General features: G+C 36.3%; 1 protein-coding gene across 3 annotated transcripts in view; it reads left to right on the plus strand.

Moving 5' to 3' along the window:
* The window catches only part of DNAJC24 (DnaJ heat shock protein family (Hsp40) member C24), a 71,193-nt gene that overhangs the window by 46,125 nt on the left and 6,571 nt on the right, over positions 1-18,497 (plus strand). For 2 of the 3 annotated variants that reach the window (XM_043908676.1, XM_043908667.1), the window contains exons 3-4: positions 5,574-5,712; positions 17,233-17,301. In XM_043908676.1, coding sequence (XP_043764611.1) covers positions 5,574-5,712; positions 17,233-17,301 — 208 coding nt within the window. The remainder of the gene's footprint in view (positions 1-5,573; positions 5,713-17,232; positions 17,302-18,497) is intronic. The other variant, XM_043908685.1, reaches the window with a different exon arrangement.

The raw sequence follows: 18,497 nt of genomic DNA on the forward strand, positions 1-18,497 counted from the left end.
TATTAGACTAGATATCGATTACAAGGAAAAAAACTGTAAGAAACACAAGCACATGGACATTAAACATGTTTCTAAATAACCAACAGGTTACTAAAGAAGTCAAAAGGGAAATGAAAAATTTTCTAGAAACAAATGACAATGACAGCACAACAACTCGAAACTTCTGGGATGCAGCAAAAGCAGTACTCAGAGGGAAATTCATAGCAATACAATCCTACCTCAAGAAACAAGAAAAACAGAATAGACAACCTAACTTTACACCTACAACAACTGGAAAAAGAAGAACAAAAACCAAAATTAGTAGAAGGAAAGAAATCAAAGATCTGAGCAGAAATAAATGAAAAAGAAATGAAACAAACACTAGTAAAGATTAATAAAATTAAAAGCTGGTTCTTTGAGAAGATAAAATTGACAAGCCTTTAGCCAGATTCATCAAGAAAAAAAGAAGAATCAAATCAGCAAAATTAGAAATGAAAAAGGAGATGTTACAACAGACAATGCAGAAATACAAGAGATTATAAGAGCCTGTTATGAACAACTACATGGCAGTAAAATGGATAACCTAGAAGAAATGGACAGATTTTTAGAAAAGTTCAATCTTACAAGACTGAACCAGGAAGAAATAGTAATTATGAACAACCCAGTTACAAGCACTGAAATTGAAGCTGTGATCAAAAATCTGCCAAAAAACAAAAGCCCAGGACCAGATGGCTTCACAGGAGAATTCTATCAAACATTTAAAGAGCTAATGCCTATCCTTCTAAAACTCTTTCAAAAAATTGCAGAGGAAGAAACACTTCCAAATTCATTCTACAAGGCTACCATCACCCTCATACCAAAACCAGACAAAGACAACATGAAAAAAGAAAACTCCAGGCCAATATCACTGATGAACATAGATGCACAAATCCTCAACAAAATTTTAGCTAACAGAGTTCAGCAACACATCAAAAAGCTCATACACCATGATCAAGTTGGGTTTATTCCAGGAATGCTAGGGTTCTTCAGTATATCCAAATTAATCAATATGATACACTATATTAACAATTGAAAGATAAAAATCATGATAATCTCAATAGATGCAGAAAAAGCCTTTGACAAAATTCAGCACTCATTTATGATTAAAACTCTTCAAAAAATGGGCATAGAAGGAATCTATCTCAACATAGTAAAGACCATATATTATAAGCCTACAGCAAACATTATTCTCAATGGTGAAAAACTGAAAGCATTCCCCCTAAGATCAGGAACAAGACAAGGGTGTCCACTTTCACCACTATTATTCAACATAGTTCTGGAAGTCCTAGCTACAGCAATCAGAGAAGAAAAAGAAATAAGAGGAATCTGATAGGAAAAGAAGTAAAGCTCTCACTGTTTGCAGATGACATGATACTGTATGTAGAAAACCCCAAAGATAGTATCAGGAAATTACTAGAGCTAATCAGTGAATTTAGCAAAGTTACAGGATACAAAATCAATACACAGAAATCACTTGCGTTTCTATATACTAACAATGAAAAATCAGAAAAAGAAATTAAGGATTCAATCCCATTCACCATTGCAACAAAAATAATTAAATATCTAGGAATAAACTTACCTAAAAAGACAAAAGAACTGTTCACTGAAAAGTATAAGACACTAATAAAAGAAATCAAAGATTACATTAACAGATGGAGAGATATTCCATGTTTCTGGGTCAGAAGAATCAATATTGTGAAAATGACTATACTACCAAATGCAGTATACAGATTCAGTGCAATCCCTGTCAAATTACCAATGGCATTTTTCACAGAACTAGAACAAAAAATTTCACAGTTCATGTGGAAACACAAAAGACGCCAAATAGCCAAAGCAGTCTTGAGAAAGAAGAATGGGGCTGGAGGAATCAACCTTCCTGACTTCAGATTATACTACAACGTTACAGTCATCAAGACAGTATGGTATTGGCACTGAAACAGAAACATAGACCAGTGGAACAAGATAGAAAGCCCAGAAATAAACCCATGCACCTATGGGTACCTTATTTTTGACAAAGGAGGCAAGAATATACAATGGGGCAAAGACGGCTTCTTCAGAAAATGGTGCTGGGAAAACTGGACAGCTACATGTAAAATAATGAAATTAGAATACGTCCTAACACCACACACAAAGATAAACTCAAAGTGGATTAAAGACCTAAATGTAAGACCAGAAACTATAAAATTTTTAGAGGAAAACATAGGCAGAACACTCAATGACATAAATCAAAGCAATATCCTCTATGACCCACCTCCTAGAGTAATGGAAATAAAAACAAAAGTAAACAAATGGAACTTGATTAAACTTAAAAACTTTTGCACAGCAACGGAAACTATAAGCAAGGTGAAAAGACAACCCTCAGAATGGGAGAAAATAATAGCAAATGAAACAACTGACAAAGGATTAATTTCCAAAATATACAAGCAGCTCATACAACTCAATGCTAGAAAAACAAACAACCCAATCAAAAAGTGGGAAAACGATCTAAATAGGTATTTCTCCAAAGAAGACATACAGATGGCTAATGAACACATGAAAAGATGCTCAACATTGCTCATTACTAGAGAAATGCAAATCAAAACTAAAATGAGCTATCACCTCACACCGGTCAGAATGGCCCTCATCAAAAAACCTACAAACAAATGCTGGAGAGGGTATGGTCAAAAGGGAACGCTCTTGCACTGTTGGTGGGAATGTAAATTGATACGGCTGCTATGGAAGACAGTATGGAGATTCCTTAAAAACTAGGAATAAAACCACCATATGACGCAGCAATCCCACTCCTAGGCATATACCCTGAGGAAACTAAAAATTGAAAAAGACACATGTATACCATTGTTCACTGCAGCACTATTTACAATAGCTAGAACATGGAAGCAACTTAGATGTCTATGGATAAATGAATGGATAAAGAAGTTATGGTACATATCCACAATGGAATATTACTCAGCCATAAAAAGGAATGCATTTGAGTCAGTTCTGATGAGGTGGATGAACCTAGAACCTATTATATAGAGTGAAGTGAGTCAGAAAGAGAAAGATAAATATCATATTTTAACACATATATACGGAATCTAGAAAAATGGCACTGAAGAATTTATTTACAGGGCAGCAGTGGAGAAACAGACATAGAGAATAGACTTATGGATGTGGGGAGAGGGGAGGAGGGGTCAGATGTATGGAAAGAGTAACATGGAAACTTACATTGCCATATGTAAAATAGATAGCCAACGGGAATTTTCTGTATGGCTCTAGAAACTCAAACAAGGGCTCTGTATCAATCTATAGGGGCAGGGGATGGGAGGGAGGTTCAGGAGAGAGGGGACATATGTATACCTATGGCTGATTCATGTTGAGGTTTGACAGAAAACAACAAAATTCTGTAAAGCAATTATCCTTCAATAAAGAAGTAACTTATAAAAAATAAAACAGCATAAATTTATTGTTTCATAATTCTGGAGGCTAAAAGTCCAAAATCATTGTAATTGGGGCACAGTCAGGGTGTTGGGAGGGCCACCGTCCCTCTAGAGGGAGAGTCTGTTCCTTGCTCTCTTAGCATTTGGTGACTGCTTGTGGCCTCATCACTCTAGTCTTTAAGGCCAGTATTTAAAGGTTTTCTCTGCACAGTCTTCATTACCACCTTTCCCTTTCTCTCTGTGCGTCAAATCTCCCTCTGCCTCTTTCTTACAGAAACACTTTGATTATACTTAGGACCCACCTGGGCAGTTCAGGATAACCCTAATGTTTAACTTAATCACATCTGCAAAGACCCCTTTTCCAAATAAGATAACATATACAGGAATTAGGGATTAGGACCTGGTATCCTTGGGAGCTATTATCACCAAGTGTATTGTCTTTATTAGACCTTCATTTTTGTTCTGGAACTTGCTATCAAAGCAGACTGGACTGAGGCCTTTAGCACTCCAAATGCCATACTTATTTTCTTGCTATAACTGTCATTTTTAATTGTCTGTATTACAGTGTAAGATTTATTCCATTCTATTAGTACAACAGAATAGATCTAAAAAGCATCAGATCATGAATTACTTACTTAAAATAGCAGTCAGGAAAATATCAAATTAGTGAAAATGAGTTGTGCTTTGACTCTCATAGAACTGATATATGACTCAAAATTTAGTGATAGCTTTTAGTTTTGGGCAGGCAGAAATTAATTATTGCTTTTGTAAGGCTTTCTTGGTCAGGTTGATAAATGATTAGGTCCAGTGTTTTCTGTTCATTGTACCAACCACTGTTGGTTTTTCTAGTGGCTTATTAGAAATTACGTGTATTCTAGTCTGTACTTATATGTTACAGCTGCTAGATTAAGGGATTTCTCTAGGGCCTTACTCAATGCTTGTGGCATACTGAGATTGAGATTTCACATGTAAGTATATCTTAAATGTGTGCTAGTGGTGTATTTGAGCATATTGCATGAAATAACATTGATTCATACCAGACTTGTTATATATACAGATCATCTTTACGTAGTGTAAGAAGAGTTTGCTAGAGATCTTAATATAGCCAACTCTATTTTGGCTTTGGTACATTATTTAATATCCTAACTTTAAAGATTGATTAAACTTCAGTGTGGGAATAACCTTTATGAGGACCATTTAATAAATCATGGCCTAAAAAAGGTGAAACAATAAGCCTTAGCTTCCTTTTCTTTAGTCATTATCTTAATTAGCTTAAATATTTAAATATTGTTAGCTGATAGACTTGGACATAGGGAGTGAGGAAGAGAAATAGTTAGCCAAAAGAAAAATGGAAACTTGATTCTCTTTGCTCTAATAATCTTTGTCCCAGCATGCATGATGTTCACTAGTTCTTCTGGGCAACCAAATACCACAGTAGCTTTTGCTCTGCTAGTGAGGATCATCAGCAGTGTGAAGTTCAGCATGAAAACAAATGTAAGAAAGATTTACTAATGATTTAATTTGTATTCAAATGTTTTGTTGAGTTCTTTAAAGCTGTTTCCTACAAATTTAGCCTAAAACAACCATTTTTCAAGAAAAATTTGTGTTTGGGGATTTATAACTTTAAAATCTTCAGGGCTGAACCAGAAGGTGAGAAGTGTTTTATTTTAAAAAGTATAATTGTGTGATTTCAAAAGAAAAGCTAGCAGTGTATGGTGATATTTCCAGCCAAGCACATTTTATGAGGAGAGCTTCATACTCTGCAGTTTGCACTCTTCTCTGTCATGTCCTGCTCGTCTGCATGTACCTATTTCTGTTTGTGTTAGTCTTCCTCTCTAGGTAAATTGTCCATGAGACCAGTGATTCCATCAGCAAATTATCCAGAAAATGCTGTCTTTGCACGTTGTGACAGGTCATGTCACCAGTGGATTTATAGCTACTCCAGTGCTCTAATTAACCTGGCAGTTGTCTCCTGTGCCCAATGCTGTAGTCTCGTTGCTTGGCATCTTAGTTTTCATCTTCTCATTACCATCTCTTAAATACGGCTCAGATTTAGGTTGGTTTTTTTTTTTTTTTTTTGGTGACCTACCTGCCCGCAACCCTCACCACTCATCACTTGCCCTTATTTTTGATTGGCAGTATCATCCAGATAAACAGAGTGCAGATGCGCCAGCAGGATCAGTGGAGGAATGTATACAGAAGTTCATTGAAATTGATCAGGCATGGAAAATTCTAGGGAATGAAGAGACAAAAAAAGAGTATGACCTGCAGCGACATGGTAGGTACTCATGGTGAGGAGCCCAGCACGCTGGCAACTCTGTGAAGTGCAGTGTGCAGCCACTCCTGGGGCGTGCGCTCCAGCATTTACACCAAGTTATTATTGCCTCCTTTCTCCTCCTCCCCGTCGTTGCTTCTAATTATGCCCTATTCTTGGTAGTGATTATTGTGTATCCATTGAGAAGTTAACGGAACTACTAGGATGTGGCTTCTTGTGAAGCTGTGAAAGCTACTTTTTATAACTAATGAAACATATTTAATTATACATTCCTAATGAATATGTTTTTTATGTTTAAAAACTTCCTTTTTATTAAATTTAATTATGTACTGATTAAAAATTTAATTGTAGTACTTTTAGGAGTTTCTACTGTATAAATGACAATCTAAAGGAGAATACAAAGGATAAGATCATAAAGCACTCTTGGCTGTCTCTGAGCTTATATTAGGCTAGGTTTTTATGATTATCTCCTGTATAAACGATACTCCTTATGAGATTGCTATAAATGATATTTTAGGAATGTACATTTCCTAAGCAATTTTAAAAGTCATTCCTTTTGTGCATTTTAGAAAATAGCTTCTTAAAACAGTGACAGGCTCTTGTGAGAAAGAAAGGGAGAAATGTAGGTCAGGTTTGTCACACATGGACTGCAGTTACATGAAGTGATAGGCTGTCTTTCAGCCTGGCCTTGGGATAGGAGTCCCCCAGCCTTCTCTCTGAACCTTCAGTATGCACCCTACATGCTAATGGGAGGAGTCAGTAATCAGCCACGGCCTGTGGGGAAAACACTCAGTTGCACTCTGCCATAGCGCGCCAGGCTCAGCATTGACTCAGATGTGTTGATGAGAGCTCATGTCTCTGTACTTTATTTTACTCAATCTTCTCCCATGGTCTGTACTGGCACGCCATCAAACTTAGCACAGAATGATCATAAGGCTCCTGTTACTAAGGTTATAAAAATTTGATTTGAGAAATAAGGCATTTCCTGAAACACAGCATTACAGGTTAAAGCCAACTCTATATATACATATATATATATGTATATATATATACACACACACTTGGGTTTTCCATATCTATTTTCAGAGGGAGTCTTTCTTATGGGCAGTGTGTGATGCCTTTGTGTAAAGAGTTCATGAGCAATTTGCTTACATACTAGAGTATTAGTTCTTAATAGTGACTTTCATAATACTGATCATCTCTCAAGATGATTAGTATTTACTTTTTAAAAAATGTTAAGAAACTGACAAACATATCTTTGCAGTGAATCTGAATTAATTTTCAAATTTGCTTTGAATATTGGGCCCTCCTTCTATCTAATATATTTATGCACATCTTTCAAATGTTGTATTTCTTCTGTAAACGCTTGTACTTCTGGCAGAAGAAGGAATGTAGAAGTGGTTTCATTTGAGGGTGAATTCTATCCACAGATAGACCTTTTTGACCTTGGTTCACATGAGTGTGTAGTGTGTGAGAAGTTAACTATGTTTCTGACGTGACCAGGTTCTGCTGGGGATGACAGTGTCTCATGATGCTTTGCACGTGTTTATCAGTCTTTATTCTGGGGTGCTGATGTGCTTAAGGTGAGGATGATCCCCACAACTGTATTGTAAGGAGTATAGCGTATGTACTTGCTCTGTTGCTCTGCATGTTTGCTACTCCACAGCTTGGTACTGTTAAGAGCCTATCTGTGAAACTGACTAGAAACCTACTGTCTACAGAGGAAGAGATAGGGAGAGATCAGAAATAAAAAAATATTTTCTTTTGCTCTAGGGCATAGGGTGGGGAAGACCAGAAATGGAGAGAAAAATGGAGCAGGGTTAAACATGAGCAGTAGAATTACATAAAGTAGGGTTTAAGAGATTTTGGAAGAACAAATAAGCAACATCCTCAAGTGTTTCTCCATTGCCTTTGAGAAGTCTTTGGAAATGTGGATTTCTTTTGAGCTTTGAGTCCTGAGTTTGGAGGTTTTAATGGAAGCAACTCTAGCCTACTGTATCACAGGAGATTCTTGTAAATCATTGATAAAGTCACAGCAAAGTTCAGACAAACCAAATGTAGTGAGATTGAGCTTGATTCAGATAAATAGGCAGATCTTCTGGGAATTTATATAATGTCTGTTTGCTTGCAGGTGTTTCAGGTGGGTGAACTATGCTATGACAGCAGAAATACACATTTCCATGAAATTTTAGTACCCCAGATCCAAGTACTAAATATTTCCTTTATTATCAAAGGCTCCTCATAGTGCAAATGCTTTGTTTCAGTTTTAAATTGAGATTGGTTTTGCTGTTTAGATAAGAAATGGAAGTTCTTATCCAAATATAACTTGCTGTTTTTAAGCCTTTCATACTAGAGCTGTTTTTAAAACTGCAAATAAACCTAGTTTTGTATTGTCATTTCTCTTCAATACCAACATTAATTTTTCCTTCTTGACCCATCTTCAACAAGTGGCTCCTCAAAAGAAGGAAATGAACTTGAACTTCTAACACTTAGGATTTAGATTGGTAGAAGGAAAACCTTTTAAGAGTGATAATTTGCTGAAGACCAGGATAAGTTACCAAGAGAGAGAGAATGTGTTATAACCAGGTCAAAGCACTCTTTTTTTCTGGGTCACCCCCTGGGGACATGGAAATAGCTTTGTTATCATGGGGACATGGAAATAGCTTTGTTATACAGGACTCTTTTTGCATGTAGTTCATTGTAGAACTTTCTTTTCATAGGGTGTGTTTTAAATGTATTTGTTTCCTGCCCTCCACTAATGTATAGTATAAAATAAATTTGAGTTCTGTGTACTTGGGAAGGAGGCAGAGGTGTTTTATTGGCTGATATTGGATACTTTCTTGTATTTCACAGCTCAGAGTTGACACTCTTTTGTTAAGGGAAGTCTCATATATTACCTGCAACCATTTATTTCTGTAAAAGATCATTTAAAGGGGTCCTTGGAATCCATATTTCTTTGCTTCACAGAAGAAATTATCAAAAGGAAAACTCTGGGAAGGATAACCTAAAGAAAATTACCTATATTTTTTCTCATATCATTTCCAGTTCTATACTCTTGGTTGACACTTTAGGGCAGTGTTGGGCAGGCTGAAGAAAAGCAGACCTAAAAAAAAGATGAGTAATATTTAGTACCCAGATATTACACATTTTGAAAGCAGTGTTAGCTAGTGAATTTAATCAATTAATTTCAGTTGGACATATTTACCTTATTGTTTTTAAGTATGCTTCCAAAGACTGCTTTCCACGTTCCCTTGAAAGGCATGTAGTTAAAAAAAAAAAAAAAAGGCATGATGTACTTATTCAAGGTTAGTCTTTGCACTTCCAACAACCAGGTGAACACTTTGGAAAATCCCTTTTAGGATTTATAAAATGTTCACATGATAATACCTGTTGAACAGATTTTTGCACCTATGTAATTCTTGTGGGGAGTTTCCTTATATATTAAGCATATTTAAAAGCACGTCAGAAGGGTGTCATAGGAAAAGAATAGGGATCATGATTCAGTAGCTTTGTAGCGTGAATCACACACGTTTCTGATGTCCCAGTGGCTCTCTAGAGTGACACAGCTTACGCTTAGGTGACTTCACTATGATCTGAAGAGGAGCAGACCTTCATTCGGATGATGTCAGTCAAATTAAATTATGTTGTAAAAAAAAAAAGCAGATTGTGTCTGGAATCCTTGGTGGTATATTATTTTACATTAAGATGCATCTTGGTTCTCTCTTAGTGAATTATTTTGGTGATGTAGAGCCTTCACACTACACAGCTGGGCTCTGAAGGGGATTAAGCCAGACATTGTAAAGTTAGTGTCTTTACTTGAAGCTAATCAGCTATACTCTCCTTACCTAGGTAGAAAAAGATCATTTCTGGTGTTACACAATTCACTTCATCTGTTTATTAGGATAAATATTTGAGAATGGGAGATAATCAGATAAATCTTGGACCAAATGAGGAACATACCTTAAAAACCCCACCATCGTCTATGCACCAGAGAACTGAATCAACATGGAATTTCTTAAATTTAAGAATGCAAAAAAAAAATAAAATAAGAATGCTCCCTGAAAATGAAGTTAACACTAAAGACTGACTAACTCCTTAAGAAGAGAATTAATACTTTTAAATGTAGAAAATGTGAATTTGGGTTGTTTGGAATAATAACCTAAGGCCAGTAGATATTTGTGTAAATTATTTGCTAAAACTGACCCTTATAAAATACTTGTATTAGTCAGGTTCCACTTATGGTTATATCAGTATCTCCATTTGATTTTAGGAATCTGAAAATTGGCTATAAAAATGTGCTGCAGGTAAAACTTGAAGATAAGCATCAGCGGGCTTTTTTTTTTTGGTGACTCTTTCTGGGAAAAGTGTAAGTATGTGAAATGATGCAGAAAATCCATCTAGACAGTTAGGGACTGGCATTTCTTCAGAGAGAGAAGATAATATAGATAAAACTTTCTGTGAGGGTCCCCTTGCTTCATCTTATTTGTGACAAGAAGGCGACTGTTCACATTGTTACTTTTATCTGAATACAAATAACTGTTTTTGTAGTTTCTCAGTGATCTTGAATAAAAATTTGGCTAGTTTCAAATAATGCTATAGAAACCGCTGGGCAAGACTATAGTTATACTCCTGTAATACGTCGACATAATCAGAAGTTCTAATTTAATAACAGAGAAAATGTGGGGTTTTAGGAAGTTTGTTTCCCGTCTTTAACCTCTTTCCCAATTTCTACTCGAATAATTGACCCAACTGAAAACAATGGGTTCAAAACCAAGGCTGGGCCCACCTTTCATATTGCTTGTTTTCAACCCTCAGACTTGAAATCTTTGCTTCGTGTTATACTCTGATTACTTCTAGTTTGCTCAGTATATAACCAATGAGTTAAAAATGAATGTTGGCATTTCTTCTTTAATGTGTGCTTTTTTTTCCTCTAAGTGATCTTTTTATTCTCATAGCTACTGCAGCAGTCCATGCCCAGATTATAACATACACTTAGGCTATTTCCACAGCTGCTAATTGGCTTTCTCCCATAGTCATTTTTATTTTGATTGATTGAGCTTTCTTTATTCTCACTCTTGTTTAAGAACATATATAACTATACCCACTCCCTAACACAACCTATTCACCTGGAATTTAAATGGGACAGAAACTTTTAAGTTTGACCCTAGTTACTCTTTCCAACCTCATCACTGATCACAAACCTGATGTGAATCTTCTCCCCATCCATTTAGGGATTCCCAAAGGCGTCTGCTTATGCTGTTTGTAGTAACTCAGAACACCCTCCCCTTCTGCTTCTTCACAGCATGTTCTTTGTTCAAGGTACGATTCTAGTCCTATCTCCGCTCACACCGCCCCCCACCCCCAGGAGAGAAGCTTTCCGTGACTTTCTAATCTACTGTCATTATGTCTGACCTCTGAATTTAATCCACAAATTATTTTGATTCCCCACCCCCATGGCTCCTATCTTTTAGTTCTGTTTGATGCTTTGGAAGGACTAAATAATTATTTGGACAATGTCTTTGATAATAATGGATCAATTTTAATGGTACTGATGGTAGTAAAGTACATAAAACTTCTTAATACTGTTACGAATCCAGACAAGGTCAAAAGTCGCTGCCATCCTACACTGTGGTACCTGAGGCTCCCGACTGTGCAGCGGTTGAATCATTTTCCTACGCTCTGTTACAGACAGGTCAACACAAACATCGGGAGTTAATAATGAGTTAAAATAGCTGCCATTTGTTAAGCACTAGAACTGTGGCAGTTGTCTTTTAATCATTGATTAACAACCTTGTAAGGACGATATTAATATCTGTTTTCCAGAGAAGGAATCTGAGGCTCAGAGTTATTTGACAAAGGGCAAATAACTAATAATTGATTGAGGGGAAACTCAAAGCCCTTCTCTTGACTTTAATCACTGTGCTGGGTTGCCAAGTCTTGAATAGGTGTGTACAACCTACTGTTTTAGTTCCAAATAATGAGGAATGAGTCAATTTAAGGGTCAGAGTGAGAGGCCAGGCTTCATTCTGCTGCCGTGTCCTGCCTTTCTGTAGTGAAACATGAAATTCAGTTTCCGGATTCATTTGGTACCTTTCCTTGCACTAGGTGTACATTCAGTTTATGAAAGCTCAGTAGCTCAAGTCCATAATTAAGGCCCAAGTGGGTAGTTTTTCTTCAGTATCAAAAGCCTTGCAGTTGTGACTCTTTAATTTTATCTGAGAAAGAATTATAGAGCTTTATGATTTAATGAGCAGGTTTCAAGTTAAACATTGCCTGATTCTGAGTCTCTTACCAAGACAGAGACTGTTCCAAGAACAGTGACTGTTAAGGGCAAGAAACAGATTTTCTTCAAGTTATTTACTATGACTTGAAAATGATTTTTAAGTGAAATTATGTGACAAAAGGTGAGTATTGTCATGGTTGATAGATTTATGATGTAATATTAAGAAAATACATTGGGAAAAGGACACCCTTAAGTGAAATTATTTTTAAGAAGGAGGTGATTGTTTAAAATTATTTGGTTTTAAAGCAGCCAGATACTGAGTTTAGACCTGAAGGAAAATACTGCTATTTGCATTTAACACACTTGATGGCATCTGTCAGTTTGAAATAAGCTTTTAAGTATTTTAAATGGCATAAAAATAAATACAGTAAACTAATTGCTAAATAAGAGTGTTCTGGGGAGCGCTTGAGTAACACGCAGCAGTCCCATACTTGAATAGTAGGGACACAGTTACATTTAGACTGGATCTTTTGATCCATATTGGGTTGAGTGGTTGAATGAGATTTTTAGATATCTCATCCATAAAGTTAAATTCTTCTTGGTAGCTTTTTGTTGCAGTCATTTATTTATTTTTATTTATTTGAATTGTAGCTACAGTTAGAAAAGGTTTCCCGGGATTAGGAAGTGTAATTATTTAGGCAGCAAACAAAGAGCTGTTTTAGAAATTTTACTATCATTAGGAGGAAGTTTTAGAGGACTGGAATTCCATTGTCTTGTAAGAAGTAAGAAATATTTATTGATTCCCAAATGGAGCTGAAAAAAACCTTTCCTCTTTTAGAAAGTTGTGAATGACCCAGCGAGAGCTCTAGTAAGCTTTACTGAACCAAGCTGCTAATAGTTATTTAATGTTATTCTTCAGTGTGAAAGAATCTCCGTAGATTTTCCTTTTAATCTCTTTGAATTGCAGGCTCATAAACCTCTCTGATGAGTCCTGCCAGTGTTTTCTTAGATCCCACTGTTGAGACAATGGAGCCACAGAATTCTTTCACTTCTTGTTGTCAGACAAATCCAATAGAACACAAGGTCAGAAGGGCCTATACTTCTAAAGGTTGAAAGATTCTTTTTCAAGTAAGCACATAAATTATTTGACTTTATCATTACATTGGTAGGGAATCCCTATTTAATGATAGCGCCCTGTTTTCTACATGTAAGTAAATCTGGCAGTTTTTCTTGTCGCCATATTTGCCTAAGCTTTGTCAGCACAGCACTGGGTTTGAACAGACCTTAATGTTCCTATATACCTTAGAAAAAGCTGAACCCATTCACTTCAAAAGAATTTGGAATCACGTAGTGTCACTGGACTCAAGATGGAGTTCACCAAATGCCAGGCAATGTGTCTTCTTTCCAAAAGACTGTTTGTCATTTTGTTTTTTTAAGTTATTACCATATTGTAGCTAAGATTCCAGATTAAAATCTTGGATCTGTCTGTTTATTTAATTAAATCTCTAAGTCAGTTTCTGTTTTCTCAACACTTTTAGTAGCATCATATGAAGGAGAACTTTGAGATGGAGTTTACATTTTCAAATACCTATTACAATATTTCATTGTAATGAGCAAAAACATTTATAATATGTAAAACTCAAAAGAAAACAAGCTTACATCTTTGGTAGATACAATGCATGATTAGTAGATAATAATCAAAGCTAATTACAGGGTTCCAGTGAGTTACTTTAAGGGCTAGGGAGGAATTACGTTTTCTAATTATAACTACAATGGTGGACAGGCAGAGATCATTGTTTAAAAAGGAAAAAAAAAAACATTGATTTGTTTGTGCTCCTTCACTGTAATCCTAGTGTGGGGGGGGTACTGTTGCCCCATTCCCTGGACACCTGCCTCTTAACAAAAGATCGTGATCTCCTCCCTCCCACCCTACCCCCACCCCCCTGCATTTAGATCCACCTTTTCCTTCTGTGTACCCCCTCTGCTCATTATACAGTTCTCCAGGGATCCAGTTTTCCTCTGACTTAATCACCCCCAACCTTTTTCAAGTTGTTAGATTATGGTCCTTTCAAAGGATACACAGTTTCTTATGGAGCTCTTTACTTCTTTCCCCTAATTTTTCTCTCCTTATTTCTATTTTAAAATACAGACATTAGAGTTCTAACACACTACTTAAAAGTTTATTCAAGTATATCATCCCTACTGAGAAATGTGCCAGTCCTAAGTGTACAGCTTGATGAATTTTCAAAGTAAACACATCCATCTAATAAACCAGGACCCCCAGAAGGCCCCTGTGACTCCTTCCAACCACTGCTCACTTTCCCACGTCCAACATCAGAGGATAGTTTTGCCTGTAAAATTTCACATGATATGGAAATCAAACAGTTGCAGGTACCCTCCACTTCACAAAAGTTCACTTTATGCCATTTTTCTTTCATGAGAGTCAACCTTCATTTAATGGAAATAAAGAGGGTGTTCACTTTTATGAAAAAAGGTGAAAAATGAAAATAATGTTCAACATTTGCTTTTCTGTGAGCCCCTCATAGAGGTCGCATGCACCCTGAGCCCTGAGTGGCCGCAGGGGCACCACCAAACTCTGTTCCCGGCCCACTTCGGGAACTGTTGTACCTTCAGCACCAAGCCACCATAGCTCTGAACTGGATCTGTGAGCATCTGTGCTTTATCTGGAATTATTTTGTGCATCCATTAGGAAGATGTGTCTTCAGGTAATTGCTTCCTTGCTTTTCCCACCTTGGCTTACAAAAGCTTTCATAGGAACACACTAGTTTGATTGCAGGGGAAGCCTGTGTTTTCCCTTGTCTCAGATACTGATCTTTCAAACCAGAATCCCCACAAAACTTGGATTATGTGCACATAGTATTGAATAATCAGGTCGCTATATAAATGTTTAGATGGCCATAGAACAGGAGAATGTTTTAAAGACTCCTTTTAATTCTGACCTTGGATAAAGTGCTAACCATTTTTGTGTTTTATTTTCTTTCCCTTTACCATGAGATGTGGTCTAAACTGATATTTCAACTAAGTACTTAGCTAAAGTTCCTGTGCAGAAAGAATTTAAAAAAATAATAAAAATGTAAAAGCCACTTTTTTTGAGTAGGTGGAATAATAGAAAGGGTTCCCACATGAAACAGTAACTACGTGATAATAACAGTGGCTTCCTTGTAGAGAAGCAGAACAATACAAACCTGACTTGCTCAACAGTTACATTTGCCACTTATGTCTCATTAATTATTTTAAAATAAAAATGGCATAATGAATACCTATGGATGGATGGTCTTTTTGTACAATTAATGTATTACAGAGGTCCAGGTTAGGTTCGATTAAGGTTTATTCATCTTGTCATCACCTCTGGTCTGATTTCCTCTGATTTCAGCATTACTTAAAATATCTATCTGTAAGATACCCTGGAATACAGGCAACTTGATTGTAAATTATTTATACCTGTCTTCTCCCTAACCAAGCCCTATTAAGTACCAGTTACTCCCATTCTTCAGTTCTAAAACAGTGTTTCATTTCTGCATTCAAGTAAATTTTCTTGGTCCTTCGAGTAAGAAATTGAAACATGATAAAATCCATGAGACGTCTAGGTAAAAATTTTCTCTTTAATTTAGAATACTGAATAACCTGTGGCCAAGTAAACTTATATAGAATGTGGAAATTAAATTGGTTTCTTCAGAAATGACCTTGCATACTGATATACTTTGGATAGGCTATTAAGTGGACACACAAAGATGGAAGAACCACCCCTTGGTCACTTTGCAAAAGTCTTTATCTTTGAGTTTTAGGACACTTTAATAGAGTGTTGGTAGCCAGTAAACATGAAGTGATATAATATTTGACACACCTTAATAGAAAACCATGATGAGTTCAAAATATTGTAAAATCTTTTCACCTATTTTAAAATTGTGTAACTCACCAATAAATTTTGAACAGGCAGTTATTAAATATAATTAAATTGCAGGCATTCACATAACGGAACAAAAGGAAGCATTCTCAGCAAGTGAACAAGAGACTAGTGAGACAGCTACAGAAAACTTCATTGGGGTGGAGGGGTGGACTTTAGTGTCTTTTAAGCACTGACTTCTAGAAGAACAGTACAAGCACACAGGAAGTATAGCATGCCTTTAAAACAAAGACAAGTTCTTCTCATCTGTAGTTGTTTTCTTTGTCCTAAAGTACACTTGTTTTAAGCAAGAGTGCATGCTTATACTACCTAGACCATTCCTACTAAATTCCTACTAAGGTGGAACCCCAGGTTTCTTTGGACTTTCCATCTGCAGGGAAAACTCTGGCCCAGAAAACAGCAGTGGAACATCAACACAGAAAGGTTGTGTTGCATGGTTACTGACGGATTTTAAAATAATTTTACTTGTAAGTTACCCGTCACTGTCTTGTGAGCAAATAAAAATCAGATGACCAATAGCCACTTACATTTGATTAGAACCTTATTCTTTAAAAAACTTTTAGCCTGATCTCAGTTGATTGAAAGGCATAATAAAAATATGTCTGACGTAACAAAATTCCATAGACCACGTGGCTTAAACAACAGAAATTTGTTTCTCACAGTTCTGGAGGCAGAAAAGTCCAAGATTGAGGTTCCAGTTGATAAGGATCTTGGTCAGGTCTCTTTCTGGCTGGCAGAGGATCACTTTCTTGCTGTGTCTTCATACTTTCCTTTGTGCATGTGAGTGGAGAGAGACCTCTCTCTTCCTCCTTTTGTTAAGGCCATCAGTTCTACCAGATTAGGACCTCAGTCTTCTGACCTCATTTCACCTTAATTATCTCCTAAAGGCCTTATTTCCAAATATGGTAATGTTGGAAATTAGGGCTTCAACATAAGAATTTGGGGGATGGGACATAATTCAATCCAGAGTGACCCTTATAAAGAAGATGAGAGATAATCTGAAATACTTAAGGTCTGACAACTAGTAAAGTATAATTAAGGTTCAAATAATTTTTACCTGGCTCCACATTGTCCTCCTTGGTCATACAGATAGTTTATCTGAAAATTTTCCCCTACAAAGTGCAGTTCATTAGTTGATTGCAGAGTCATCAAAACCAACTTCATGGTTTTATTTATTGCATACTTGTGAAAAATGGCGTTTATAAGATGTTCTGGATTTATTTTTTTGGTCGGGTAGCTTTAAAATTGGCATCAAAAGTAGCAAGCTAAGTTTTAAAATTAGAATTGTAGTGACCAGGCTGGAGTTGCCTTCTTAGCATTCTTCATGGTTATAACTTAAATATCAAAAGAAAGTATCTCATTCTATATTTTACAGAAGATGATCTAAGAAATATGGGACCAGTAGATGCTCGAATATATCTTGAAGAAATGTCTTGGAATGAAGGTTGGAATTATTTTTTTCTCTTGATTACAATCAGGAAAAATATTAGGGACTTTGTATGAAACAACTTCATAGGATGTTTAGAAATCTTAAAAAGAAATAACAGCTTGGCTTTTTACATATATGGGGGTGTTTTTGTTTGGAATATTTTTGTTTCATTCTAAACTTCAGTTATTGGTGTCCCCCTCTGTGACTCATTCCAGTTATTTTTCTGTCCTAATTAGATGTTAGGTACTTAAGGTTTCATATGGATTTCTTTTTTAAACTACTTTGATTTTTGGTTTACTCTCCATCTGTGTAAGAGGGAAAATAAAGTCAAAGAGGTAATTTCTTCCATCCTATGTTGACACTTGAGATGAATTTCTATTAGAATATATGTAGAAGGGGGAAAAGTGGTAGCAGTGACAGATTTTTTTATTGGGCTCCAAAATCACTGCAGATGGTGACTGCAGCCATGAAATTAAAAGACACTCGCTCCTCAGAAGGAAACTATGACAAACCTAGACAGTATATTAAAAAGCAAAGACTTCACTTTGCCGACAAAGGTCTGTATAGTCAAAGTTATGGTTTTCCCTGTAGTCATGTAGATGTCAGAGTTGAACCATTAAGAAGGCTGAGTGCCGAAAAATTGGTGCTTTTGAATTAGAGGACTCTTGAGAGTCCTTTGGATGGCAAGGAGATCAAACCAGTCAATTCTATAGGAAATCAACCCTTAGTATTCATTGGAAGGACGGATTTTGAAGCTCTAATACAGTGGCCACCTGATGTGAAGAGCCAGCTCATTGGAAAAGACCCTGATGCTGGGAAAGATTAAAGGCAAAGTAGAAGGGAGTGGCAGAGGAGGAGGTGGCTAGAGAGCATCACCGACTCAATGGACATGGATTTGAGCAAACTCCAAGAGATAGTAGAGGACAGAAGAACCTGGCATGCTGCAGTCTGTGAGCTTGCAAAGTCAGACACAACTTAGTGAATGAACAACACAAATGTTTATTTTTGTTTCTTTATATGGAATCATAAACTGTCAGAGCAGGAATTTTGGAGCTTTATGTTTATCCTTCCTTTTTGATTGTGTCTTAGGTGGAAAAGAAAAATCTGTCACTCCTTTTTACCAACCACAAGTCATGTCTTTTTCTCCTTCCCCATTAATAGAGTTTAAAAACTTAAATCTAACTTAATTTTTCATTCTTTGATTAGTTCTG

Source organism: Cervus elaphus, chromosome 1 (genome assembly GCF_910594005.1).
Source record: "Cervus elaphus chromosome 1, mCerEla1.1, whole genome shotgun sequence".
NCBI classification, from domain to species: Eukaryota; Metazoa; Chordata; class Mammalia; order Artiodactyla; family Cervidae; genus Cervus; species Cervus elaphus.